The sequence below is a fragment of the Psittacula echo genome (assembly GCF_963264785.1).
Source record: "Psittacula echo genome assembly, chromosome: 6".
Lineage (NCBI taxonomy): Eukaryota > Metazoa > Chordata > Aves > Psittaciformes > Psittacidae > Psittacula > Psittacula echo.
In genome coordinates this window covers 15,699,821-15,725,275 of record NC_137743.1, presented here as the reverse complement: position 1 = coordinate 15,725,275, position 25,455 = coordinate 15,699,821, and the positions used below count along the sequence as shown (strand labels likewise).

At 61.5% G+C, this 25,455-nt stretch overlaps 1 protein-coding gene across 3 annotated transcripts; it reads left to right on the top strand.

Moving 5' to 3' along the window:
- Positions 1 to 209: 209 nt before the first annotated feature.
- Positions 210 to 25,180, top strand: LDB1 (LIM domain binding 1). 3 transcript variants are annotated; one of them, XM_080620251.1, is made up of 11 exons: positions 210 to 384; positions 19,113 to 19,215; positions 19,807 to 19,851; positions 20,070 to 20,145; positions 20,480 to 20,582; positions 20,795 to 20,967; positions 21,193 to 21,315; positions 21,485 to 21,568; positions 21,807 to 21,930; positions 22,230 to 22,372; positions 22,737 to 25,180. In XM_080620251.1, the coding sequence occupies exons 1-11, from the start codon at positions 360 to 362 to the stop codon at positions 22,965 to 22,967; spliced, it is 1,230 nt and encodes a 409-aa protein (XP_080476377.1). In that variant the 5' UTR covers positions 210 to 359; the 3' UTR covers positions 22,968 to 25,180. The 3 variants fall into 3 exon arrangements, with proteins under 3 accessions (XP_080476377.1, XP_080476376.1, XP_080476378.1); XM_080620250.1 differs by having other exon boundaries at positions 22,230 to 22,378; XM_080620252.1 differs by lacking the exon at positions 210 to 384 and adding an exon at positions 15,708 to 18,652 and having other exon boundaries at positions 22,230 to 22,378.
- The last annotated feature ends 275 nt before the right edge of the window (positions 25,181 to 25,455 follow it).

Here is a 25,455-nt window from a genome sequence, read left to right as displayed (position 1 = left end):
GCGCGCTCGCGCGTGCGCGGCACCGGGCCGCTGTGTGGGGAGCGCGCACGCACGCAGCGCGCCCGCGCCCGCCAGGCGAAGGGGAGGGTGGAGGGGGGGTGGTGAAAAACGGTGCGTCTCGCGCATGCGCAGAGGCGCGCCCGCCCGCCCGCCGCCGGCGCAGCCGCCCCCGCTCCCGCTCCGCCGCCGCGGCCCCCGCCCCGCCCGCCCCCGCTGCCGCCGGTCCGCGGCGCGCCCGCCCCTGGCCGTGCCCGCGGCCGCGCGGGGCTGCCCGCCGGAACCCGCGGCGCGCCGCTCATGCGAGACCCCCGCGGCCCGGGCAGCGCGCAGCGACCCCCGGCCGGGCCAGGCATGTGAAGATGTCAGTGGGCTGTGCATGCCCTGGTGAGTGCCGCGCGGCGGGGGGCTGCCGGGGGGCTGGGGGCCCCTTATGGGGCGGGAGCCCCGGTGGTGTTGGGGTCTGGCTGTGGGGCTTGGGGCACCGTGGCGTTAGTGTTGGGATTTGGTTATGGGGCTGGGTCCCCGAAGAACGGGGACTGGAGTCTGGCTGTGGGGCTGGGGTCTCCGCTGCATTGATGCTGGTGTCTGGCTGTGGGGCTGGGTCCCCGAGGCGTAGCTGCTGGGAGCTGGCTGTGGGGCAGGAAACAACTCAGCGCGGGTGCTGTGGTTCGGGGCTGGGGTCCAGCTGTAGATCAGGGGTCAGCGAGGTGCGGGGGCTGGGGTCTCGGCACTGTGGTGTAGCCACTGGGCGCAGCCACAGGGATGTGGCGCCCATGGTATGGCTGCTCTGGTCCAGCTGTAAGGGCTGAAATCTGCAGGGTGCTGGGGTCTGGCTGCAGGGCTGGTACTCTACCACTTGGGTCCTGGAGTCCCCTTAGTGTGGATGCTGAGCTCTGCTCACTGGGCTGGGACTCAACAGCGTGTGTGCTGGTGCCCGACACCATGGGTGCCAGTAGTAACCTCAGGGCCAGGACCCTGCAGGCAGGGTGCTGCGGGGACACTGGGCAGGTATGCAGTTGGCAGTGCAGGAGGTAACCGTGTAACCTTAGACCCCCATGGCCAGGGCAGTAGTTCTGTGGGGTGTCCCTCTCCCCACGTGGGTATGGGGCGCAGGGTCCTTGGAGGGGCTAGGGCATGCTGCTGGTAGGTGTGGGTGCCCCCCTCATGGCTATGGTGGGGTGTTTCCTCTACGCTGGCCCGCATGGGCTGGCAGGGCTGCTGGGGTACCCTGGGGGTGTGTTGAGTTTGTGAGATCTCGGCACCGGTCAAGAGTACTGCCATAGGGATGCTCACCCTGAGGCCTGGGGCAGGTTTGGGGCCGCTGTGCTGGCTGCATCGCCTGCTACTGTGTGCAGGATGTTGCTGTGCTGGGGGCAAGTCAGGGCAGGGGTCCCGCAGGGCTGCTGGAGCCTTCTCCAGCACCAGTTCCCAGTGGAAGGCCTCAGGGAAGGGGTTCTGCTCTCCCTGGGCAGCCAGCACTTGGGGTCCCTAGAGGGGAACAGCAGGGACGCTTCTCATCCCAGCTCCTGTGACAGTGTTCCGGTGCCTGGCGATCCTGAGAGCCTCCTGCCAGGCTGGGACCCCCATGCTGGGGGGCAGCGGGGTGCAGTGACAGCGCATGGTCCCTGTGCACCCCCTAGCGCTGCCTCCACCGAGGGGTTTGCAGCTACATCCCCGGTGCGGGCAAGGGGGTGCCCCTGCGCGGCAGCCCCCCCTCCCCTGCGCTGCCTGCGCCTCTCCGCCGTGTTTCCATGAAGGCAGGCGGCCCCTTCCCCCATCCTCCTTCTCCATCTCCCACTGGAAGCTGCCAGAGCGCTGCTTCCTCAAGCAGAAAGTCACGTGAACCTCCCTGCGAGCCAGGCCGAGCAGCCACAGCACCCGCACGGCGGGCACCCCGCACCCCGGGGCTGGGACCCCGCTCCCGGCACCCCCAGCCTTGGTGTCCCCCCTGGGCAGAGGTGAAGCCAGAGCGGCTGCATCTTACGGCAGGGCCCATCGCATCCCTCGGGAGCTGGCCCCGTGCCACCGGGAATGTCATCGCCATGTTGGTGGGCGCAAAGAGGGGGGTCCTCCCTCCACGCAGTGACAGGGAGGGGGCCGAGGGGTGACCCCGCAGCTGGGCGCATCCCTGCGGATGGCTTCGTGTGGTGGTGTCGCATCCATGTCCCCCGGCGCTGGAGGACATGCGGGTGCGTGTGATGTGTGTGCACACGCGGGTGCCCCCGCCGCTCCCCCCGCTGCCCGCCGGGGCTGGGTGGCACATCCAGAGCCTGCGCCCCCCTCCCCCTTCCCCTCCCCGGACTGTTTATCGGAATATAGAAAAAACAAGCTCTGCCGCTGGCCTCCCGCCAGCCAGAAACATTTAATGAGCCGCTGCCCAGCCTGCTCTGGGGCTGCATTAACTTGGAGGAGTTTCCTGCCTGGGAGCTGCTGCTGGGGGGAGTCTCAGCCGTGCCCCCTTAGAGACTGTGCCCTCCCAGGCGGGTGACACATTCCCTGCCGTGCCAGGGGTGCATCCTGCCCCGCTGCAGCTCCCTCTTGCACCCCTCTCAGGGATGTTTCACTGCTCCTCACCCTGCTCTGCAAGAGCTTTGGAGCAGGGAGCTGCTGCTCAGCCGGGAACCTGCTGTGGTTCTTGTGCCTGAGGGTTGTGGGGAGCTGTTAGGGTCAATGGGGATTGGGGGGCTTTGGCCCCCACCCCAGAGATGGAGCTGTGAGCAAGGAGAGCATGCTAGGCTCAGAGGCGGAGGCACAGCAGCAGTGGTACCGGGGTACCTGGGGTGCCAGGAGCAGGGCTGGCTGTTCAGTTTAGCCCTTTGCAGTGGGCAGGCCTTGGCATCCATACCCCGGCAGGGTCCTGGCCCCTGGGGCTCTGCTCTCCCAGCATGCACCACGCTGTCTTTTGTAATCATTTTTATTATGATCGTTATTTGTCCCCCTGTAGGGTCGGTGTCGGTGCAGAGGGGGGGAGGAGGGGAGCGGAGCCCTGCTCCCTCCCTGCAGGGCTGGCTCCTGCTTTGGCTTCATGGCAGGGAAGCGATGTTCCAGAGGTCAGCACCTTCCCTGGGCTGCCTCACAGGGAGCCTGCCCGCACAGCCCTCGGGACAGGAGGGAGGGCTTCCCGACCCACGCGTTTCAGGTCCCAGGATGGATGTGCCCGGCCAGGGGACAGCCCTTTGCCATTTCCCTCCCTTGTGCGGGGCTGGCGCTGTGCATCCCCCGCTGTCACGAGGCCGAGCTGTGCCACATGCCTCCTGTGACAGATGCACTAGGAGAGGGACGGCGGGCTCAGCACTGTGGCGGGGGGGTCAGGCAGCCCCAGTGTGTGTGGGCTCTGGCTCTGAAACAGCCCCTGGGGCTGCCTGGCACCTTGGGGTGCACAAGGGTGTGCTGTGAGCGGGTCCCAAGGCCTCATCCTGCATGTCCATGTACTTTTGCCCAGGCTCTCTTCGTGTTGCTGGTGATTCTTGGATGGACTGTGCCACCCACCCTGCTCCCCTCTGTGCAGCAGAGGCTGCCCAGGAGATGCCACGTGCATCATGTTGCTTGCCTGTACCTGGCACTATCTGGCAAAGTCAGGATGGGGTTGTGGCTACCTGGTGCTTGACAAAGTGATCCTCAGGGTTTCGGGCAGTGGCTTGGGGGTGAGCACATGGCAGCACTCCCTGGGGTCAGCACGAGCTCACCCTGCTGCCGGCTCCACTTTGCCCAGGGTAATGTGGATGGGTTAGTGGTGGGCTCAGCGCCGGGTGCCGGTGCTGGGCTCTGATTTTACTCCAGAAATGGTGTTGTCTGCTCAACACAAAGCTGCTGTGAAAGCTGCTCCCTTGAGCAGTGGGTGCATGCGAGACAGGCGGATGGGACCCCCGCGGCAAGGAGTGCTTGTAGCCAGCAATGCAGAGGCTGCACTTCCCCCGTCAGGGCAGGTACCTCCTGCCCATCCCCTGCATGTTCAGCTCACTCCTGCCACCTTCTCCTCCCCCTCTGTGCTGTGGCATTCCCCAGCCACATCCGTGTTGCTTGCACACACAAGGTGCGGGGCCGTGTGCCGTGCCAGGAGCGTGCTGGCAGCACGTGTGCCCATGCCCGACGGCTGCTGGTGCATCCTGGGGCAGGATGTGCCCTGTGCAGGGGCAGGACATGCATCCTGTGTACGGCTGGCACAGCCTGTGAGAGCCCCCAGCTCCATGGAGGATGACACGGGTCCTGTGGGGCTGCCATGTGCATGGCGTGGGTGCAGCTCTTTACCTTGTGCCCTGGGGCAGCTGTGCTGGGTGCCCCCTCCCCGGGCGGTGGTGGGTGCAGGCAGGATGGGGCTGGTGACCGTTATCAGCCTGCCTGCAGGCTGAGGCTGTGGTTTCCTGCTGGTGCCAGGGGTAGGGTGCTGAGGAACTGGCAGTGCTGCCAGAGGGCTGCTGGGCCCCTCCTGGAGCAGGGGTGATGGCAGCCATCTACCCAGGACCCCTGGCCTCTCTCCTGGGGGTTCTGCTAGGCAGGGATGGGGTGGCCACAGCAGGGGTGATGCTGGCAGGGTTTTGGGAGGTTCGCTGCAACGTGGGATGTCCCTCTTGGGCAGGGGTGCTGGTGGGTGTTGGGAGGGAGAGGGTTCCCACAGAGCTGTCAGACCAGCCCCCCCCATAGCTTCTTGTCCCCTTCCCTCTCAGGCAGGTCACTGATGGGGGCAAACGTTAGACCCAGGGCATAATCTCTCCTGTTGCAGGCATCAACCCCTGCCCGGCCCTGTTCCCACCCTGCCCGTGCAGTGGCTGATAACGCCCTGTCCACACCCCTCTTTAGCTCCTTTCTTGGGGGGGCCCTGTGGGGTGTAGCTCCCTCCCCCTTTGCAGGGTCTCACTCTGACCCTGGCTTTGCAGGATCCGCAGGCAGGTCCCAGAGGTCCCCTTGCACCAGGGTGACAGTGCCTTGCCCCAGGATGGCCCCACAGTGTGGGGGTCACAGGGAGGAGTCGTGGGGACAGGAACAAAGCCCTGCTTTCTGTGGGAGTGTCAGCCCCATCCCCACTTCTGCTTGCCGAGGGGCTGGTGCTGGGAGCACAGCCAGGTTTGTGGAGCTGGGCTGGGACACCAGCCATGCTGGGGACACACTGGGCAAGGCCTGTGGGGTGTCAGCCCCCCGCGGCGGGGGCAGCTCTGCACCCTCCTGCTCTGCAGCAGCCGTTTGTGCCACCCCCTGCTGCCCCCTATGCATCCTCCTCCAGCCAGAGCCGTGCAGGGGGCTCCCCTCGAGGATTGGGGCTACCCCTGCCCACCCTCCCTCCCCTGCATGGCGCTGGGAGCAAGCTCTTGCGCTGCCTCCGCGGCGGTGGAGGGAGATGGCAGCACACCGCACGGCATGCACACAGCTCTGCCGGGCACAGGGCAGGCCCGGGCACCCCGACCTACCTGCACCGACCGGCCCGGGGTGAGCCTGGGGCAGCCGCGGGCAGGGGCAGGCAGCAGCAAGGCAGCCAGAGCTCTCTCCCTGCCGGGGATGGCAGCACAGAGCTGCTGGAGGAGCCCGACAAGGGGCAGCAGTGACTGGGGTTGGGAATGGGGTGCTGCCTAGGCATGGGGGATACCAGGCTGCCAGGAATGCTTGTGGAGGGGCATTTCCCCACTGAGGGCAGGGAGATGCCGTTGTGCTCCTCCCAGCTCAGCGGCCCTTGCCAAATCCTCTGGGCAGCCGCAGCATGCCGAGGCTCTGTGCCTGCTGCTGGGGTATGCTTCGGTCCCCCTCTAACCCTGGGCTGCCCCTGAGCTGGGTGGATGGGGCTGCATGTCCACTCCTGGGGGAAGTTGGACCATTGTTGCTCCCTAGGCAGCCGTGTCCCTGCTTGGCCTAGCTGGTGGGGAGGAGGCGGCCACTAACAGGAAGGACACGCATGTTAGCAACAAAAACACGGCCACGAGAGGAAGCAGAAGCGATGCATTATTGATAGAGCTATTTGATGCTGCTATATTCGGAGAGCTGCTCCGGAGCGCTCGGCAGCACTGCGTGGGGAGTGCAAGGGGGTGGGCTCTGTCGATGGAGACTTACCTGCATTGAGTCACCTGCATGTGGCCATGGCCCTGAGTGATGTCCTCTGCCTACTCCTGGAGGGATTCCAACACAGGAGGGCATGGTGACATGTGGGGGATACCGGCTCTGTACTTATCCCTGGGAGTTTGGGGGGGGGCAGCTCCCGGCTGTGCAGGTCTCTGTGGGGATGCCTGGACTCCTGCTGTGGTTCAGGGAGGGGATAGAGGGGGAGCAGCAGGCCAGGGACCAGGGTGCTCTGCGGGGCTGCATGTCAAGAGCTGTGCCTTAACTTCCCTTTAAGCAGCAGTGCCTGTGCCTTGGAGGGGGTGCAGGTCTTCTCTGGGGACAGTGAGCAGATGCAGGATGCTGGGGCTGCACAGCCATGCTCCATGTCACCCCCTCCCCACCGTGGGATCCCAGGCCAGGAAAGGGGCTGTAAAATGAACCATTCCTGTAACATGAGCGAATCCACCTGGAGCCTCTGGAGGAGCCTTAAAACCCTGCGGCTCTGGCAGGCTGGCCCTGGGCTGCTGCCAAAGGGGCCAGGGCTTGCTGCTGCGGGTGGCCGTGCAGTGGCCATGCGGGGCAAGCTCTTGCAGGACAAATGTTCCAGTGTCTCAGGGACAGCATGGTGATGCTGAAGGGCATTTCCCTGGTGCTGTGCGGAAACCTCTTGCTAGCAGGAGCTGCCAAAGCTTGGTTTTGGACTGTGCCTTCCTCTCAGAACATGTGGCCAGCCAGGGACTGCTGTGGCCAACCCACTGTGCCAGAGCAAGGCGTGATGTGAGGGTAGACACTCCATATGAGCCCTGTGTGCTTTGGGGTCCTGCACCCTTTGTAGTCTTTCTCCACCCCCTCCATTTGGAGGGGATGGTCACTTGGTTGCTGCTTGTCCAGTGCTTGTGTACTCATCTCCATGCCCTGTGCGATGCTCAAGATAAGACCCCATAACTTCGCACCTTGGCCTGGCAGCCGTCTTTACGCACCAGCCCCTGGGCTTTCCATGGGCCTTTGGGTGTCTGGAAGCGGTTCTGGTTTTGAAGGGTTAATCCCAGGAGCCCCCAGGATCTGCTGCCTGCCCGGCATGACTCACCATTGAGTTTCCAGCCTCCCCCAGGCCTGTCTCCTGGGGAAAGATGGAGCTAGGAAAGATGGAGCCATGCCTTCTCCAGCCAAAAGAGGGGGCCCCTCCTGGGCCAGGCCCCCCTTGATCTGGGCGTACCTAGCATAAGAGGGGGGAGAAGCCCCTCCTTGAGAAACAGGGAAGCAAAGTATATTTCTCTTTGAAAGGTTGTAGGATTGGGATGGGGGTGTGCGGCTGTTGTACTCCTGAATGGGGGCTCTGGGGTGTGTGCAACACTGCAGGCTGCATCTGTGTGCGTGTGACGGTGCCCCACTCTTGCTGCTATTCGGACAGTTGCAGGAGGTTTGCAGTGCCAGGCCAGTCTGTGCCCCTGTGCGGGCTGTGCTGTTTGCAGAGCCGGCAGGGTTTTATTGTTACTATTTCTTATGTAAGGATGTGTCCAAATCCCTGCGCTGCGCCTGCCGGGTGTCAGTGTGCGCGTGCCCTGCCTCTGCCGCCCTACTCGCTTGGGATCCCTCACACTGCTCTGTGGGCACAGCGAGCCCCAGCCACGGGGATCACAGAGACCTGGGCTTCCCTGACTGCCACGGTGCCCACCGGGCTCTTCCCATCTGTGTGTCCAGGGTGCATCCCTCTGCTCACTCTTGCTCCCAAGTTGCTGCCAATTCCCTGGCTGAGACCTGCACTGGGTGTTGGAACAGGGCTGGGCTTTGGGGAACCCAGGCAGGCGTGAGGCCCTCGTGAGGGGGAGAGTGTGGGCTGGGATCTAGGGGATGCAGCGCCCCATCACAAAAACCAGGGAAGCTGGAATCACCCCCTGTTCCCCCTGCAAGCACATCGCGAGGAAGGGGCTCCCCTCACCATCGTTGCTGCCACACGCGCTTCCCAGCTGCATCCCAGCCCTTCTGCTCTCCATCCAGCATCTATTTAATTATTAACTCGGCTATAACCATAAACAGCTGGGGCTGCTGCAGCCACGTGGACCAGTCCAGCGCTGTCGTCAGATCCGAGCAGGGACACGTGAGCAGTCCCAGAGGGCTGCTGAGCCCCGAGATAAATGGCTTGGGGCATGTTTGTTGTGGATGTGCCAGGCTGGGGACCAGTGGGGGCTTCTCACTGGTCCCCTTGACCATGGCATTGGTGCTGGTACAGGGGCAAAACACCCCTTTCTGGAGTATTTTGCAGTAACGGTGTGGTGTTGAGCACTGGTGGATGGCTGTGCCTCATGCATCCTTGAGCCCTGGAGTGGGAACAGGATATGGGCGGGCTGTGTTTAATGGCCTGTCTTGACCAGGAGGGCTGCGCCATGCTGTAGCTGTCACTGGTGTTACAGTCAGTGTGGTTTATTGGCCTAACGATGGATGGCGGGTAGCAGCCTGCTGCATCTCACCTGCTGACATGCAGATAACAGGCTGGCAGGGTGATGGGCAGCGTGTCAGGGCATTCACAGCATTCCCCATGTCCTGATCCTGCAGCGCCAGCAGTGTGGGTACCTCCAGCTACACATACCTTTCATGGAGCAGGGTATCACCGAGGCCTTTGGGTTTATAGTGAGTTTTTCTCTCTGTTTACCAGGATTTTACAAAGAGCTCTGCTCTGTTTATCCACGTGCTCCTGTGAAGCAGTGCTCACTGCAAGTCAGCCTGCAAGTGGACATCAGGCATGATGATGTGATGGGGACCAGCATGGGAATGGAGCCTCACTCAGTGTGGGGGACAGGAACAGGGGGATACTGCTGCAGAGCTGGTCCCAGCCAGTAGCACACCAGGTTGGGGATCAGGAGGCTGCCCCCAGTCCTCGGGTGCAGGGCTTTGGGGGTGCACAGACAGAGAACACCCCCAAAACATCATGACTGAGGTTTTATGCACTGTTGAGGGGATAAGTGTGCTTCGTGGGACCCGACCAGTTGTGTTTGTGTTATTCCACAGCTGCTGCTCTGGGGAGGGATGGGGTGTGGGCCTGGTGCTGTGAGTGAGGGGTGTGGGAAGGTGCCTGTGCCCTGAGGGGTGCACACCCGGCTGGCATGTGCCAAGAAGCATTTGGGGAGATGTGCAAGTGCATGCGGCCCGTCAGTGTGTGCAGGGAGAGATGCACCCATGTGTGTCTGTGTGGCTGTGACAGCCTTGTGTGCTGAGCCTGGTGCTCCCACCCGGAGCTGGGGGCTGTTGAGGCTCTGAGGTGAGCCAGACTGGACTCTGGGGTGCTGTCCCTTGCCCCTGCTGCTGCGTTGGGAGTGGGTCTGTGCCAGGCTGATGTGCTAGAGCAGGCAGTGCAAGCTTGTGAGAGGCAGGTGTGGGGCAAACGGGGAATGGGGAAAATGGGACGGTTTTCAATGGAAATTTTCATAATGGAATATTTTTTACAAAAAAAAAATTGTACATTTCCATTTTTTGTAAACACTCCTGGTTGGAAGAGGTCGGAGTTTTGTCAGGGAGGGAGACCCTTTGGGTCTGTTGGCAATTGCAGACCAGCACGTTTTACACTGAATACCCCCTCCCTGATGAAACGCTTGTATTTTATTTTTCCTCGCCAGACGCTGGGAGAAAAGGGAAGCAAGTTTCACAGGGAAAAAAAACCCTGGGAAACTTCAAAGCAAACCCAAACCAAACTAGGGAAAAGGTGTATTTTTATCCAAACTTTGCCGGGGAAAGGAAACCGTTCCCGGCTGGGACCGACTTCCTCGGCGGGACCCGGCTCCTGCATCCCACATCCCAGGGGTGCCGCTCTCCGGGGCTCCCCCCCACAGGTCCGCGGGGCCGAGGAGCGCTGCGGGGGGAGCGGTCTCGGTCTCCGCCGCCGCAGCCATTGTGGTCCCGGCCGCGGCGCAGACAAAGGAAGCGCCCCCGCCCCGCCCCGCGCCCCGCCCGCCCCGCCCCCGCGGCGGCCCAGCGCCCGCCCGCCCGCCGCCCGCGCCGCACCGGACCCCCGCCCGCCGCCGCGCCGTGAGTCACCCCGCCCCCCCCCCCCCGCGGAAGTTTCCCGGTCCCGACCCCCCCTCCCCCCCGGTGGCGGCCCCGCTCGGTGCGGAGGGGAGGGAGGGGAGGGCCGGGGTCCCGCCTGCGCCGCCCCCGCGCCTGCGAAGTTGTGCGCGGCCGCACCGCGCCGCCGCTCCCCGCACGGCCCCGGTGCAGCCCCGGAGCCCCCTGCCCGCCCGCACCGCTGCCTGCCCCGGGGCCCGCCCCTTCTCCCCCGCTCCGGCTCCATCCCTGTCCACAGCTCCTCGCTGCCTCCCCGCTCCTCTTCCCATCCCTAGACAGCTCCCCCGTCTCTCCTCTCCCCCAGCTCCCCTGTGCTTCCCTGACCCTCCCCGCCTCATCCCCTCCCCACCAGCTCCCCTGCTTGTTCCCCCCTCCCCGCCTGTCTCCTCGCTCCATCCCCCAGCTCTCGCCTTTCAGAGAGGCATCCCCGGGCCCGCGGGGTGCTGCCGGCAGTCCCCATGCCCCGCCGTGCCCTGCTGCATCCCAGCCCGCAGCTCTCTTTGTTCTTCCCCTGGCTCCATCCCCTGCCCGAGCCCCCTGACAGCTTCCCCGCACCCTCCCGGTCCCCCCGTGGGTGCTGTCAGTGCCGGTGCCCAGTTCCAGGGGCTGCCCGCTGCCTCCCCTCACTGCCCGCTGCAACTTCATCCTTGCGTGCATCTTGAAGGGTCCCGCCAGCCGATCACGGGTGCCTCGAAGGGAGTCAGAGGTCCTGGGGGTGCAAACACAGGCCGACCACACAACTTCTCGCAGGAGCTGCCCACTGGGGGGGCCCAGGCTTGGGGGCTGTGGGCAGAGGGGCTCATCCTCCCATCCTCCCTGGTAGACAAAGCACTGGCTGGGCCCAGGGCAGCTGGAGCAGGGCCTGGGCTGGGGGTGGGTGCAGTATCCTCAGGGCTGGGGAGACTCAGTGCTGCAGCTCCAGTTTGGGGATCAGAGTGCCAGGGCTGCAGAGGGGTGTCTTATGTGGGGGGTGTTCCTCTGAACCCCCCCAGCACAGCATGCTGTGGTGAGCTGTCCTCATCTCTGGTGGCTGGCCCGGCTCTGACCTCCATGGGTCCCAGCCAGCCCACCTGCCTGGGGTGGGCGATAAGGACACTACGGCATTGTCACCTGGGCTTCCTCAGCTCAGGCAGCTCTGGTCCCCTCGCTGCAGCCCGGACTGGCAGAGGCCAGGTGCCGCGACAAGAGCCTGCAGAGCAGCTCCTGCCAAGACTGGTGCTGCAGCAGGAGCCCGAACAAGAGGTGGTAGCCAGTCCCTGGGTGAGGTGTGAGCAGTAGGTTCAGGAGTCATGGGGCCCAGAGGGGTGCACCCCCGCATATCACAACCCCCCTGCTGCTTCCTTTTCACCAGGAGGGGCTAAGCCAGCTCATGGGTGCCCAGCAGGGTGGGAGCAAACACCTCCTCCTGGGGTCTTCCCACTCTCTTCCCCATGCTATTGATAGCACCTTGTCTTAGCACCTTAGCGTCCACTCCTCCAGTGTCCGCCAGGCATCGGCTGTTGCGGCTTCTGTTTTAAGTATGGGTAAATTTTGGTGTCCTTATCCCTTCTTTAAAGCATCAGGTTTTGGAGTGTTCTTGTTGTGAGAGAATTGTGGTTTTCACTGAAGGAGAACCAAACGTGGTCTTTGCTCTCCTGATTTTGTAGAAATCCCAGGTCTGTGATCCTAGCGTGCCTTAATGACTGGGGAGGGAAGTGCCGAGCAGAGCCACATGCAGGTTGTGCTGCTTGAGTAAGAGAAAGAAAAGTTGTGATCCCAGGGGGGACATGCTGGCATTGGAGAGTTTGGTGGTGCAGGTTTTCACCTGGTGTCTGGTGGGGACTTTTCCCCTTGCCCGCAGCAGGTCGCATCCCATGTAAAATAGGAAGAGGCCAGTGAAAAGCCACAGAAGTTTGCTAGGAGCAAAGGTGCCCCAGGCTGGGGACTCGGAGCCTCTTTCCACTTCTTTTTGAAGAGCAGTGACAGCTCCTTGTGTTATGGGAGCTGGGGTGGGAACGGGATATGGGCAGGCTGTCCCCTGCCTGGCGGGGCGGCAGCAGCGCTTGTCCCAGAGTGGTCTCTCCCAGCGTGCCAGCCTGCCACGTACCTGCAGCTCTGCACCGGCGTGAGCTTGAGGTCAGCTTAACAAACACAGGTCCTGTGTGGTGGCAGAACGCCGCAGCTCTTCTGTCCCTTTCCTTTAGAAACCTCCCGTGCTCCGAGCGACTTGGGGATGGGGTGCTCCCGCCGTTGTTTGTGCTGTGTGTGTTCATGGGTTGCAGTGGTTGCTGTGATGAGGATTGCTGACCTACTGGTTCCTGTTTTGGGCGGACTGGTGCTACAACAGGGGATGCCCAGCAGAGAGGATTTACCTGGGGCTGTGCTGCCATGGTGGAGGTGGTTTGTGCAGCACTGCTGAGGCTGAGAGCTCAGGTTGGGCTGCTCATGCCTTGGGAGCACCAGACAGGTGTGATTATCCCTTCGCTCCCTGGGCTGTTGGCTCCATCCCGCACTGGTCATCCAAAGCCCCAGTGCCAGCGGCAGCACGTGCTGCCAGCACAGCGGCACGGTGAGTCCAGCAACCACAAGCGTTTGCTCTGTCCCCAGTGCTGCCAGAGCCTGCCCTGTCCTTCGCTCAGCGGCTCCCATATCACCTCTTGACTGAAGTCCTATAGAGGAAGAAGTTCAGGCTGAGCAGGGGGGGCAAAGGCTTGCCCTGACAGCTTGAAGAAGCAATGGACGCACTTTGCAAGCTGCAGTGAGCAGGTTCCCACCGTGCTCACACTGTCTCTCCCATCCATGAGCGGTCCAGACCTTGAGGCAAGCGCTGCACCCCTGCGTCAAGGTTTGCCCCTGGGCACATGCTGCCCTGGTGCGGGCAGCTGGGAGGCGCCAGCTCCCACCGCATCCCATCTTCACAGCAGGAGTTATCCAGCATTTTTCCCCTTCGGAGCGGCTGGCTGGCTGCCTGCCAGGGCTGCAGGGCTCCACCTGGGACGCAACATGGAGCGAGGCGGCTTTTGGCGGCCCCGCCGCTGTCTCCAGAGACTACGCGTCCCAGCGTGCAGTGCTCGGCGCCGTTGGCAGTGGCGAGGAACGAGGTGGAGCATTGCATCCCGGGATCCTGAATCTCCATGCGCCACGTGGGGGCTGACAGCCTCCAGCGTTCCGAGGCAGTGGTGCTTGGGGCCCAGGATCAACCTGGGGATCCCCCTTTGGCGACAGAAGGAGAGACCTCAGCCTCTGCTGCCTTGCCTCAGCTCCGGCCCTCGCGGGCAGATCCTGCCCCCATGGAGGGCTGCCCCAAGCAGCAGTCCCACAGCGCTGTGTGGTTTTGCTCCGCCACGTGCATGGCAGGCGAGGAGCCGGGAGCAGGAGCAGAGATGCTGGTTGCAGGCTCTGCAGGGCCATTGCAGTGGTTGGCCGTGGCTGTGATTTCCCTTCCTGCTGCAGAGCCTAAAGAAACTTTGAAGATGAAAATTGTAGTTTGTCAGGAGGGGGTTCTTCATGGGATGCTAAAAAGGGTGGGTGTTTTCCATCCCCGTGGTTCCCACACCATGTCATTTGTTGCTGATGCTGCCCCACTGTGTGCTGTGGGAGGGATGGAGACTGATCACTGCAGGAGCCCTGCAGGGTGGCAGGGGCCCAAGGTGCAGGGGTCTGAGTGAGAGGGAAAGTGGCCAAATTGTAAAAGGTGCATTCCTGAGGCTAAAACCAGCACTGTTTGAGTATGGATCGTCTTGAGGTGGTGAGCCGAAAGAGGTAATTAGGGACAGTGGGATATTTCTCCGAGAGTCGCAGGAAATGACTGCCTCGTGGTAAGTTGATAGTAGTGGAGCTGAAACTGGGTTATCTGTGGTATTGCATCTGGGGCTTGCAGCCTTGGACGTGATTCAATTTTCAGGCTGTTTTGCAATTGGCAGGGCGTGCTCTTCTCCCGTTTTCCCTCCTGGAGAAGTCCCCATCCACGTGTCTGAATCATCAGAGGGCTGAAACAGGAAAGGGGAGACTCCTGCCATCCCTGGGGTTACCACAGGGCAGTGGGGGTCCCCAGGGGACCCCACTGAGTACCCAGCTCCATAGGAGGCCTTCCCGGGAGACCCTGTGCTCGAGCACACCTGAGGCTGTGGGACTGCTCTGAGCCTCGACCCAGAAATCCATATCCCAGACCGTGCTCTCCTTATCTGGTGCTTTTTGGATAGCTCATCACTGACATTCACCATAATGTGCAGTTCCATGGTGCAACCTGGAGCTGGGACACGCATCCCTCCCTGCTGCCCTGCGCACAGGGGACACTGTGCACAGATTGTGGTCAGGATAAGCTGCGTGGCTGGCTCAGACGCGTGGCTTGAGAAGAGTGAGAGGGTAATCCCTGCATGCAGCAGGGTGGGTGGTCCTGCAGGTTTTGCCTCCATGCAGGTCAGGAATGAGTGGCGTGCTGGCTCAGTTTGGTCTCTGAATGCCACTGGGTCCATGGCATCATCCTGTGGTCTCTTCCAGGAGCAGTGTCTCTTATTCCCTGGAAATCCTGGTGTCCTGGGAGCTTCTGCTGGGTCAGTTCTGTGTTTGCAAAGCAAATGGGGTTGCAGCAAGTTGAGATTGTCACTGATGATGGCTTGTGCCATGCCTCGGTGTGTGCTGCCTGGGTTCCTGGGTTCCAGTTTAACAACGACTTCAGGCTTTGCAACTGGCCTCGCTCCATCCCCTCCTGAAGCAGAGGAGAAAGAAGAGATGAAGGCAGCTTTGTGGGGCAGACCGCAGACTGCTCCATGTGCTTCTGCCTGCCCCATTGCTCTGGATGCTTCTCTGTTTGCCCCACAGCCCTGCCAGTTTCCTGGACGACAGGCACCGTCACTGGGCAAAGAAAGCCACATGAATTGAGACACTGCCCTGCACCCGGAGGCCGCCCTACCAGCGGGGCTGGGCTGGGAAGATGGATCTTGCAGCTATCAGGGCTTCCACACCCGGGCGAGGCAGCCCTGCAAAACAATGCCGCTATTTACACTTTAAAGCCTCGTTAGGCAGCCAGGAAGCAGGCACGGTGCATGCCGGGAAGCATCCACAGCCTCTAGCGAAGGCTGGCCTCTCTTCTTCATGTCCTTTGGGCTGCTGGGAGGAGCAGGATGCTCCCAGCTGAGCCACAACCCTGCGGCCTCTTTCAACCCCGCTTCTTCATTTATCTTTATCATGTTTTGGGTTTTTTTTAGCCTCTGGAGCCCCTGCCTCATTGCTCGTTGCTGTGAGCACAGTGTGCTGGCTGCCTGGCCAGGGATTGCTCCTCTCTGGGATGGGGAGCACCGATTCCTGCTGGCAGCCACAGGTATAGTGGTGTGATGCAGGCACTCATTCCTATGCTTTTGTCCTCAGCAGCTCCTTGCTGGTGAAACAGAGCGAGTAATGGAGTGCAGTCCTGCCTGCGTTCCCCTCTGTTCTCCCTGCCAGGTACCAGGAAAGGCTCCGTGTGTCCCCTGCCTGGGCAGGCAGCTCCACTCGCAGTGCCTGGTGTCTTCTGGCTGTGGTGGCTCTGCAGGGTGCTCGCAGTGCTCTTGACTCCTAACCAGCTCTGGGGGCTTGGTTAGGGTTTTAACTGTTCCTGCTCCAGCGAACCCACTGGGCAGTGCACCGGGAGCGCTTCCTGCAGGGAAGCAGAGGGGAAGGCAGGTAGAGGGCTGGGCAGTGCCGGGCTGTACATGAGTCATGGGCAGAGCGCTGCCTTCCCTTCCCATGCACCCGCCTACATAGAGCTGCTTCCTTGCCCCAGTCCTCCTGGCAGCCCTGTGCAGTGCTGACCAGCTCCAGCCTACCCCCAACCGGGGACCTGGCCTCAGCGGATGCTTAGCTGGGGCATCCCTCTGTGGGGTTCCTTCTCCCATCTCCCGTCTGAGGTGGAGCCATGGGGCCAGCCACGGGCACTGTGCTGCCTGCCCGGGCCTGTCTGGGCTGGTAGCTCACCAGCTGCAGCGTCAGCCTCATTTTTTGCCTTGCCGACCATGCACGTGTTTTTGTGGAGCTGGGTGAGCGCCTGGGGATGGGCGAGGGAAGCCGCTACCATCAGCTTGGGGTCTGCAGCGGCATCGCGCACCCGGATGCCAAGTGGCATCCCTGCTTGCACTGAGCCTGCCTGGATCCTGCCTGGATCTTCTGTGCTTTGAAGTAGGAGGCAGCAGGGGCATGGGGGACATCAGCTGGGGCCAAGGGCTGGGCTTGGCTGGGCCGCATCTGTGGGTCTGGTTCACTGCACCCAGTGGGATGGGGCTTGGAGGGAGCTGGGGAGCCTGAAGGGGAGAGGAGGTGATGGAGGGATATCCCAGACCAGGCAGTGCGACCCTTGTGTGGGTAAAAGTTGGTGATGCTGCTATATATTAACAGTGTTATTTCATGTAGTGTGTATAGTGTGTGTACAGTGAGCGTAGGATCCAGGCAGCCTGTATCAATCCTAAGGCTATTGTTAGCCTTACTGAAAACCACTGAATCCTGTAACGTATTTTATGCTGTGTCAAAAATAATGCTTGGTCGGGATGCCGCTGTTGCTGAGGTCACGTAACAGGCTCCTCTCCACTCCTCTAGATCCTGAGATAGGTTACTCAGTGAAGCCCCAGAAGCAGGTTGTGTCCATATTAACCTGCTTGAGAAGGTCCAGGATGGAAATGGATGCTTGGGTTGGAGCAGCGGGCTGGCTCACCTACTGTCCCACCTCCAGGAGCACAGGGCTAGGAAAGAGCGCGAGAAGCAGAACAGATGGAGAGTGAAGTGTGCCCCGTGTCTCACCACCTCATGAGACCTTCCTGCACCCCAGGAAGCAAGAGGGACCGAGGACAGCAAGAAACCATGAGGGCTTTTTCCTTCCATCTCTCACTGGTGAATAAGAACAAGGCACTGAAGAACGAGACCTGCTGGGTCTGAGTTTTTTCTTCCCTCTCAGAAGATGTGGTGACCAGCAAATGAGCAGTGCAGCTCCTTCTCCAGCCACTGCTCTCTCTGCCTACGGAATCGATTCATTTTGAACAGAAGACATGCACTTTTGGGAAGTTTCCTATGAATCAAGCACACTTTGATGTCGTGTTGTTCAACAGCAGCACAGAGGAGGTGGCAGTGCTATGCTTCTAGTGCGGTCCCAGTTGAGCTATCATTTCCATAGGGCACAAGTTGACAGGGGTAAAGCAGAAAGCACAAATTCCCTTACACCAGCACCAAGCTCCCTGTTAAAGAAATGTTTATCTATGAGAACATTGGGTAAGAGCAAGGGGCTGGTGTTGTTAGCAGCTAAATGAGAAATGGTGCCATGCCCCACTTTTCCTCGCTGCTGCGGGCAGGCAGGAGCGAGAAGCAGGAGCAGTGAGCCCCCAGGGACCGGTATGTCCTGGCGCAGAGAGGCTGGGTTTGGCTGCTGCAGAGAAACACAGCGGGAAGGCACCAGGGCCCCAGGAGGACAAGAATCAAGGAATGAAATGAGTATTTCCTCTGTTGCAAGTTGGACTTAATGCTGAGGAGGTGACTCCCTCTATTTTTGACTAGCTCTTGTCTGTGATTGCTGTGACTGCAGGCTTGGGGTCACAAGTGGATCAGCAGTGTTGATGGTGATGCCCTGGTCATTTGGGCTCGCGTGTTAGTTAACAGGCTGCACCAAGCTGGACATCTTGGGTCCCAGAGCTGCTGGCACTGCTTTCCTTAACCCTGATACTCTTTGCTCCTCTCTTCATCCATTGCAGCCAGGTGGTTGCTCCAGTCTTGTCCTTGTGCTCTTCCCTGCAACTTGGCTGTGCGGTGATGCGTGGTTGGGCAGCGGTGGCTCCTGGATGCTTCTCTCCACCAGTGGGCTTGCTTTCTGCAGCACTGGCAGCCTGTGGGTGTTGGGAATTGCCCAGCCCAGGACTGCGGGCACAAGGGCAGCCGATGGGGATCCCTCGTTGTCCCCATCCAGCAGCCTGGCGCGGCTGCCTGCGTGCCCTGCGCCTGCAGCACAGCATGGGCAGACGTGCCCGTGCACGGCTGTGCTGGCTGAGCCGGTGGAGCCGGAGCTGCCTGGCCCGCCGCCCACCTCTGCGCCCCATCCAGGTCAGCCCGTCTGCCCGGCTGTGCCGGGGGGGAGCTGCGTGCCTCGGCAGCGCCCGCCGCAGCGTGCCGGGTCCTGCCAGCCGCGGGGTGTGCCGGGGCTCCTGCAGGGAGGACTGATGGCAGCCGCCACTCCCCAAAATCTGCCCCGGCAGCGGGAGGGGGCTGCTGAGCATGGGAGCCCCTCGGGAGTCTGGACAGGGCTGGCCATGCAGCTGTATCCCGTGGGAATCCTTGTCTCCCATTGGCAGGCCAGGGGGGTCCCCAGGTTTCTTTCAGAGATGGGTGCTGGCTTTCACGTGTTGTGTGCCCCATCACACCCCATGGTCCTCCATGGGTTCCTTGTTCTTTGCCTCAGTGCTGGGGGGCACAGCGAGGGTTTGGGGTGGTTTGCGCAGGGCTGGTGTGTGGTGGGATCTCAACGTCCTCCTGGAGCCGGGCGGCTGCTGCCTTCCTGAGTGAGCGGCAGATGGTGGCTGCCTGGGGACCAGCCATCCGTCCCTCCGGGCGATTATTCACCCGTCACCATGACGATAGAAAGGTCAGCAAAAAGATCCCGTGTGATTCCAGGGTCGGGTCGGTGGGATTAGGAGCAGCATGGGAGGGGGGGCTGGGGGAGTATAGAAGGATAGGGCCCAGCCAGTGTCTTCATCCCCCCTACCTCATCAGGGGCTGTCTCCCTCAGGCGCCATCCCCAAAGCCAGGCCAGCTGAGAACTGGCAGACTCTGGGCACCAGTGGAAGATCCCTGGGATGGTGCTGGACCCCTCTGGCTGCTGATCCCGAGAGCTCAGTCCTGATCCTGTGGGTCCAATCCTGCATGGGCAAGACCTGGACCTGTGTGTGGGGTGAAAGGGCTGGGCTAGCACCGGGGGGGAGCAGAGGCAGGATGGGGCTGTGCTGATGGAGGCTTGGCTGGTCCTGCATCCTTCCTCCTCCTCGCAGCAGGGTGTCTCCTCACAGGGTGCCCCCAGTTGACCCGTGTCCCCTCTTTCTCTCCAGGCTGTTCCTCTAAGTCGTTCAAGCTGTACTCGCCAAAGGAGCCCCCGAACGGCAACGCCTTCCCCCCTTTCCACCCGGGCACCATGCTGGATCGAGATGTGGGGTGAGCCGGGGGCTGGGGAGGGGTCTGCAAGGCTCGGGGTGCTCTGCAGCCTGCACCCTACGGTGTCTCTCGGGTAGCGTAGAGAGAGTGCAGCACACGAGTTGAGGTAGCACAAGGGGAGAGGGGATTGGAGCAGGCATAGGTGGGAATGGGGGGAGAAATGGTGATATTTGGGATGAAGAGAGCCCTCAGGTCCCTGAGCTCTGTGGGACCAAGCCCCTTGTCAGGCCAAGCCCCTGGCATGACACAGGACAGGGAGCATTCTCAGCTCCTGCCAAAACAGCCCCTTCTCCAACCTCCATCCTGCCTGGCACCAGCCCCAGCTGCAGAGGAGCTGGGCATGTCACTAAAGAGCTGCAGGCCTCATACAAGGAGCGGTAGAACACCAACCAGAGCCCAGTTTCAGGGGTGCACGTCACCCCATGGGGCTGTCTGATGGCAGCAACCAGGCTATAGCCTGCACCATGTGTGGGGTCTCACCTCCAGTGAACCCAATGCCTGCTGCTATAGGCAGGCAAGGGGGAGCTGTGGTGGGCAAGGAGGGAGTTCCCCCCCCGAGCACTGACCTGCCTGCATCTCTTTCCCCCCCAGTCCTACTCCCATGTACCCACCGACGTACCTGGAGCCTGGAATCGGGTAAGCACAGAGGGCTGGCAGGGACCCCCGCTGGCAAAGGAGCTTGTGCCCATGGTGGGGATGCCTTAGAGGGCCAGCACTCTGCTGGCTGGGGTTTGAGAGGGGATGCTCTGACTCTGCTCAGCCCTGGAGAGGCTGTGTGTCCCTCCACCATGTACTCAGGACCCTTCCCCACCCTGTGGCTGCCTCCCCCCCTGACTGCTCTGCTCTCTGGGCAGGAGGCACACGCCATACGGGAACCAGACAGATTACAGGATATTTGAGCTCAACAAGCGGCTGCAGAACTGGACAGAGGTGAGGAGCTGGGCAATGAGAGGTGGCCAGGGTGGGAGGATGCTCCTGGATGTGTGTTTTGAGGATGGCGTCCTGTGCGCTGCCTGCCCTCGCAAGCTGCCTTGGCTCTAGCAGAAATCCCCTTGGCAGTGGGGTCCCATCCTGCTGTGCAGGTCCCCCTGTGCCTTGTCCCTCACTTGGCTGTGGGACAGGGCTTATCATCCCCATATTCATGAGCCAGGAATGCAGCCTTCCAGGGGCTAAGCATGTGGCTGCTGTGCTAGGCATCCAGAAACTCTCTGTTGATCTGTCTGCCTCTCCTCCCCATAACCTAGCATCTATCTGCCATCCCCAGGAATGTGACAATCTGTGGTGGGATGCCTTTACCACGGAGTTCTTTGAGGATGACGCCATGTTAACAATCACTTTCTGCTTGGAGGATGGACCAAAGAGATACAGTGAGTACCAGACTGAGTCCTTCTTCCCCAGGGCATTACTGCTGCTCTGCAGGATACACAGTAGTTGTGCTGCACAGGGGGATGTGGGTAGGGTGTTAGAGCTCAGCTGCCTTCAGCTAGCAGGCATGGGGGACGCTTTACACACACAGCCCCAAGGCACATCTGCGTGATCCAGGTTTACTGACCATAGTTTCCTCCTTCTCCCACTCCAGCGATTGGCCGGACTCTGATTCCCCGTTACTTCCGCAGCATCTTTGAAGGGGGGGCCACAGAGCTGTACTACGTGCTCAAGCACCCCAAGGAGTCCTTCCACAACAACTTCGTCTCGCTGGACTGTGACCAGTGCACCATGGTCACGCAGCACGGCAAGCCCATGTTCACCCAGGTACTGGCTGTGCCCGTGGATTCTCCTGCCCCTTATGGCTCGGACCAGTGTGCCCTCGTGGTGGCCACAGTCCTGTGTGGGCTCCTGGGTTTGGCTTGTGCCCTGTCTCATGGCAGGCAGGGACAAGCCACCGGGAGGGTGCCCCCACTGTGCAGAGTGGGTTTCCAGGGGATGTGGGCTTGGGGAAGTGAGAGCAGCCTGTGCCTGACCCTGCACCCTGCCCAGGTGTGTGTGGAGGGGCGGCTGTACCTAGAGTTCATGTTCGACGACATGATGAGGATAAAGACGTGGCATTTCAGCATCCGCCAGCATCGAGAGCTCATCCCTCGCAGCATTCTTGCCATGCATGTGAGTACCACTCCAGAGCTCCCCTGGGGCATGAGTGATATGAGGTTGCTGTCCTATTCATGCAGCGCAGGCTGAGAGACCTCAGCCCTGACCCCCATCATAGGCAGGGGCATGGGAGGGCCATCCCCAGCAGGGATGCAGCTGAGCCATCTGTATCTCTCACTCCTAGGCACAGGACCCCCAGATGCTGGACCAGTTATCCAAGAACATCACCCGCTGTGGGCTCTCAAACTCCACACTCAACTACCTCCGAGTAAGCGTGCAGGAAAAGGGAGGGATGCAGGCCTCCTCCTGGTCTGGGATGGACCTAGGGAGGCCACCTCTTCTGCTCCGAGGTGCCCGATGCCTGGCTGCCCTGGGGTGCGGGGGGGCAATGGGGCAGGCTCTGCAGGAGGGATCATGCAGATGGGCTGCAGAGAACCATGGGGCAGTGGGTCTGCTGGGGCCTGGAGCATCGTGATCTAACCCCCTTGTCTGTCTGCTCTGTACAGCTTTGTGTAATCCTAGAACCAATGCAGGAGCTCATGTCACGGCACAAGACCTACAGCCTCAGTCCCCGGGACTGCCTCAAGACTTGCCTCTTCCAGAAGTGGCAGCGGATGGTCGCTCCGCCTGGTGAGTCTCACGCTGCCTGCCCTGCTGCCTGCGGGTCTCCAGGGCTTTCTGATCAGGCCCTGTCCTTGGCACAGGCTTTTCCCTGACCCAGAGCCCATCCCTGGCTTTGTCTTGTGAGGCTGGGAGCATGGAGTCAGGCAGCCTGCTGCCCCTCCTGTCCCTGTGCTGGGGGGACGGTGAAGCTACAGCGGGGAAGGAGGGTGGTGATGCTGCCCTGGGAGGCATGTCATTGCAGACAAGGGGCTGGAGGGCACTGACTCCTTCCCATTGGGACTGACTGTGTCTCCCTCCTCCACCAGCGGAGCCAGCACGGCAGCAGCCAAGCAAGCGCCGGAAAAGGAAGATGTCGGGGGGCAGCACCATGAGCTCCGGTGGGGGAAACACCAACAACAGCAACAGCAAGAAGAAGAGCCCAGCCAGCACCTTTGCCCTGTCCAGTCAGGTACCTGTAAGCATCCCGTTTCCATTCTCTCTTCCTCCCCTGGGGTGGAGGGGAGGGTTCCCTGCCCCAGCCCCTGGGGGTGTCTAGGGCCAGACCCCTGGGAACTGCCTGTACAAGCACCCCCCAGCTCTCTCTGGGTGGTGGGGAGGAGGAGAAGGTGTCCCAGCTGCCTTTCCTGAGTTGCTTTGCTAGCCTGCAAGGGGTGAAGATGCTCTGCCCCATGCAGTGCCCAAGCCTCAGGTCCTGCGATGGAGATGAGGAGGTTGGGAAGGGCTGGGGAAGGGGACTATGGTGTTTGGGGGGGTGTCTGGTGGCCCGGGCTCCCCCCACCTCGATTATGTTTCGGGACCGTCTCCCCTTTCAGGATGTGATGGTGGTAGGCGAGCCCACGCTGATGGGGGGGGAGTTTGGGGACGAGGATGAGCGGCTCATCACCCGGCTGGAGAACACGCAGTTTGACGCCGCCAACGGCATCGACGACGAGGACAGCTTCAACAACTCGCCGGCGCTGGGGGCCAACAGCCCCTGGAACAGCAAACCTCCCTCCAGCCAGGAGAGCAAGTCAGAGAACCCCACGTCGCAGGCGTCGCAGTAACGGCCCCCCCGCCGCCCCGTGGACTCAGTCCCAACCGATCTACCTGTACATTTGCAACGGAGAGTAACTGGGAAGCGGCAAGGTACTGGGGGCAGATCGGCGGGTGCACGGCCAGGCGAGCAGCCCCCAGCCCTCTGCCCCTGTCGCCTCCCCGCTCCCCCCACGCCTGCCTCCCCACCAGACCCCAGTGCAGGGGTGGGTTTCCGGGGCTGTAGCTGCGTTATTCCCTCTTCTCCCACTTCCTCCCTGCTTCTTCCCTGGAGAGCTTCTCATGTCTGCCCCCTGATGTGCCCAGCCCCTGCCCGCTGGAATTAGGAGGGAGGTGTTGGCAGCATCTGGCATGACCGGGAAGCCGGCAGCATGCTGATGCAGTGTATTGGGGTCTGGCACAGCCCAGATACCCTCCTCTTCCTCTTTCCCCCTGGGTCCTATGGCTGGGGTTTGCTGGGCAGCCACCTGCAGCGGGGTTGTGCATCCCCAGCCCAACGTGGGGCTGGTGAAGGGTGTCCAGTGGTGGAAAGCCTTCCCTGTGCAGCCAGCTCTGCCACGGAGCCTTCTCCATCTGGGGTTGGATCCTGCTGCGTTGGGGTGGTGTTGAGGATAAGGGCCTGTCGCAATCCCTGCTTTCCTGCACCCTCCCCTTCCCCTTGCTCCCAGGGGCAAGAGCGCAGCAGGGCCGGGGGGGGACTCTGTATACAAGAAGTGTGTGGTGGGGGGGCTTGATGGAGCTGGATGGAGTCACAGAGGACCCACACCTCTGTCATCGCTCCCTGCCCCTGCGTCCCCCCTGCCCTGTGTGAGTCCGCCCGGGGGCCCCTTTGCAGCCCCTGGTACCTCCTTCTTTTGTCTTTTTTTAAGAAAAAGAAAAAAATAATATTATTAAAATTGTAAGTTTAAAAAAAAAGGAAAAAAAAAAAAATGGGAAAAGCCCCCCTCCCCCCCCCCAGCCCTTTCTCCGGTTCCCCCCTCCCCGCCGTGAGCCCTCCCACCCTGTCCTGACTTTTGTACAGGCTTCTTCTCTTGGGAGTCTCGTTTTATATCCAGTTCGGAGAGCTTCAAACCAAGGAGAGACTTTGCAGACTTCCTTTCTAAATCCCTCCAGGGGCCGGGGGGGGGGCAGCCCCCCCGCTCCCCCTCCTCAATGTAAATCTTGTGTGCTGTTGTCCCTGCTCCCCCCCCTCGGGTTCGTGTACCTCGTGCTTGTACATTTCCGCGCTGTAGACAGTGTGTACGATACTGTTCTTTCAATGTGTTATCACTAGAGCAGGTGCCTCCATTGATGTTAGGGGAAACGATGAGAAAAATAATAATAATTTTTGGGGTTTTTTTGGTTTAAAAAAAGAAAAGGAAAAAAAAAAAGGAAAAAAAAAAAAAAAAACCCAACAAAAATCTAATCCCTTCCAAGGCTTCTTCCAAGGAGAAGACGGGAGGTGCCGGGGGAGGGCGGCTGTGCTCACCAGCTCACCTCAGCAGCCTCGGAGGGGGTAGCCGGGGATTGGGCCCCCCAGAGGTGGGGTTGCAGCGAGCGCTGCGGTGGGGGTGGCCGGGGTGGGGGGTGCGTGTGTGCGTGCGAGGGTGCGTGTGCGAGAGGTTCGTGTGTGTCTGTGTGTGTAAGGGACCCGGGGCCGGCAGAGCAGCCCTGCGGGGTGAGGGGGTAGGGGGGTGCACCCCGCTCTCTCCAGCAGACCCCCCCAGTTGTCACAGCTCCTGTCCCGCTGCCCCATGGCGCCATGGTTGCACCCTGTGTCTTGCCCACTCGTGGCTGGGACTGCAGGGGGTGGCTGAGCCGGGGGGGATGAGCTGTGTCCCCCCTCCTTCTGCTGTCCCTGGGGTCGGGCATGAGATGGGATCCCCTTGGCTCAGCCCTGGGCTGCTCTCAAGCCCCGGATGCCCGGAGAGTCGCCTGCATCAGCTCCCGGGCCCCTCCAGGGGCAGCCTGGAGGTGGAGGGCTCAGCCCCACATCCCCTTTGCACGGGGGGTGGCTCCAGGGTGGGAGCCCGGCGTGGTGGGGAGGGGGCTGTGGTTTGCAGTTAAGGTACGATTCTCGCTGCCAGGCTCTGCGGAGAGTGCGGGCCCCTCGCTGCCCCCCCGGGCACACTGAAATGCCTTTTTGTTTCTTTTTCGTTTTGTTTTGGGTTTTTTTTCCTCCTCCTCTCCATAGTTTGTGCCATTTATGAGTCATGTATGGTACCAATAAAATGACTTTTCGGTTTCAGGCTGTCCTGAGCACTTATTCCTGAGCATGGGACCCGGCTGATACAAGCAAGGCAACCCCATGTGTCCCCTGTGCCCTGGCAGGGGGGTTTCTGTGCTCCCAGGATGATGCTGGCTCTCCTTGGGCTGCTGGTTCCCAGCCAGGCTCCAGCCGGCTCCCTGCCATGCTGTGGTGGAAAGCAGAAATCCCAGCAAGGACAGAGCACGGGGCTGCTGGGAAATGGCCCTGTCCCTGAGCCAGAGCAAACAAGCAGCTCCGGGCCTGCCAGGATG

What these genes read in the sequence shown, in the direction of transcription:
- LDB1 (XM_080620250.1), top strand. Translation starts at nt 360, where the DNA reads ATGTCAGTGGGCTGTGCATGCCCTG. An exon ending in GCAAGCCCATGTTCACCCAG is followed by an intron (nt 20,968 to 21,192) that starts GTACTGGCTGTG and finishes CACCCTGCCCAG; the next exon opens with GTGTGTGTGGAGGGGCGGCT. An exon ending in CCACACTCAACTACCTCCGA is followed by an intron (nt 21,569 to 21,806) that starts GTAAGCGTGCAG and finishes TGCTCTGTACAG; the next exon opens with CTTTGTGTAATCCTAGAACC.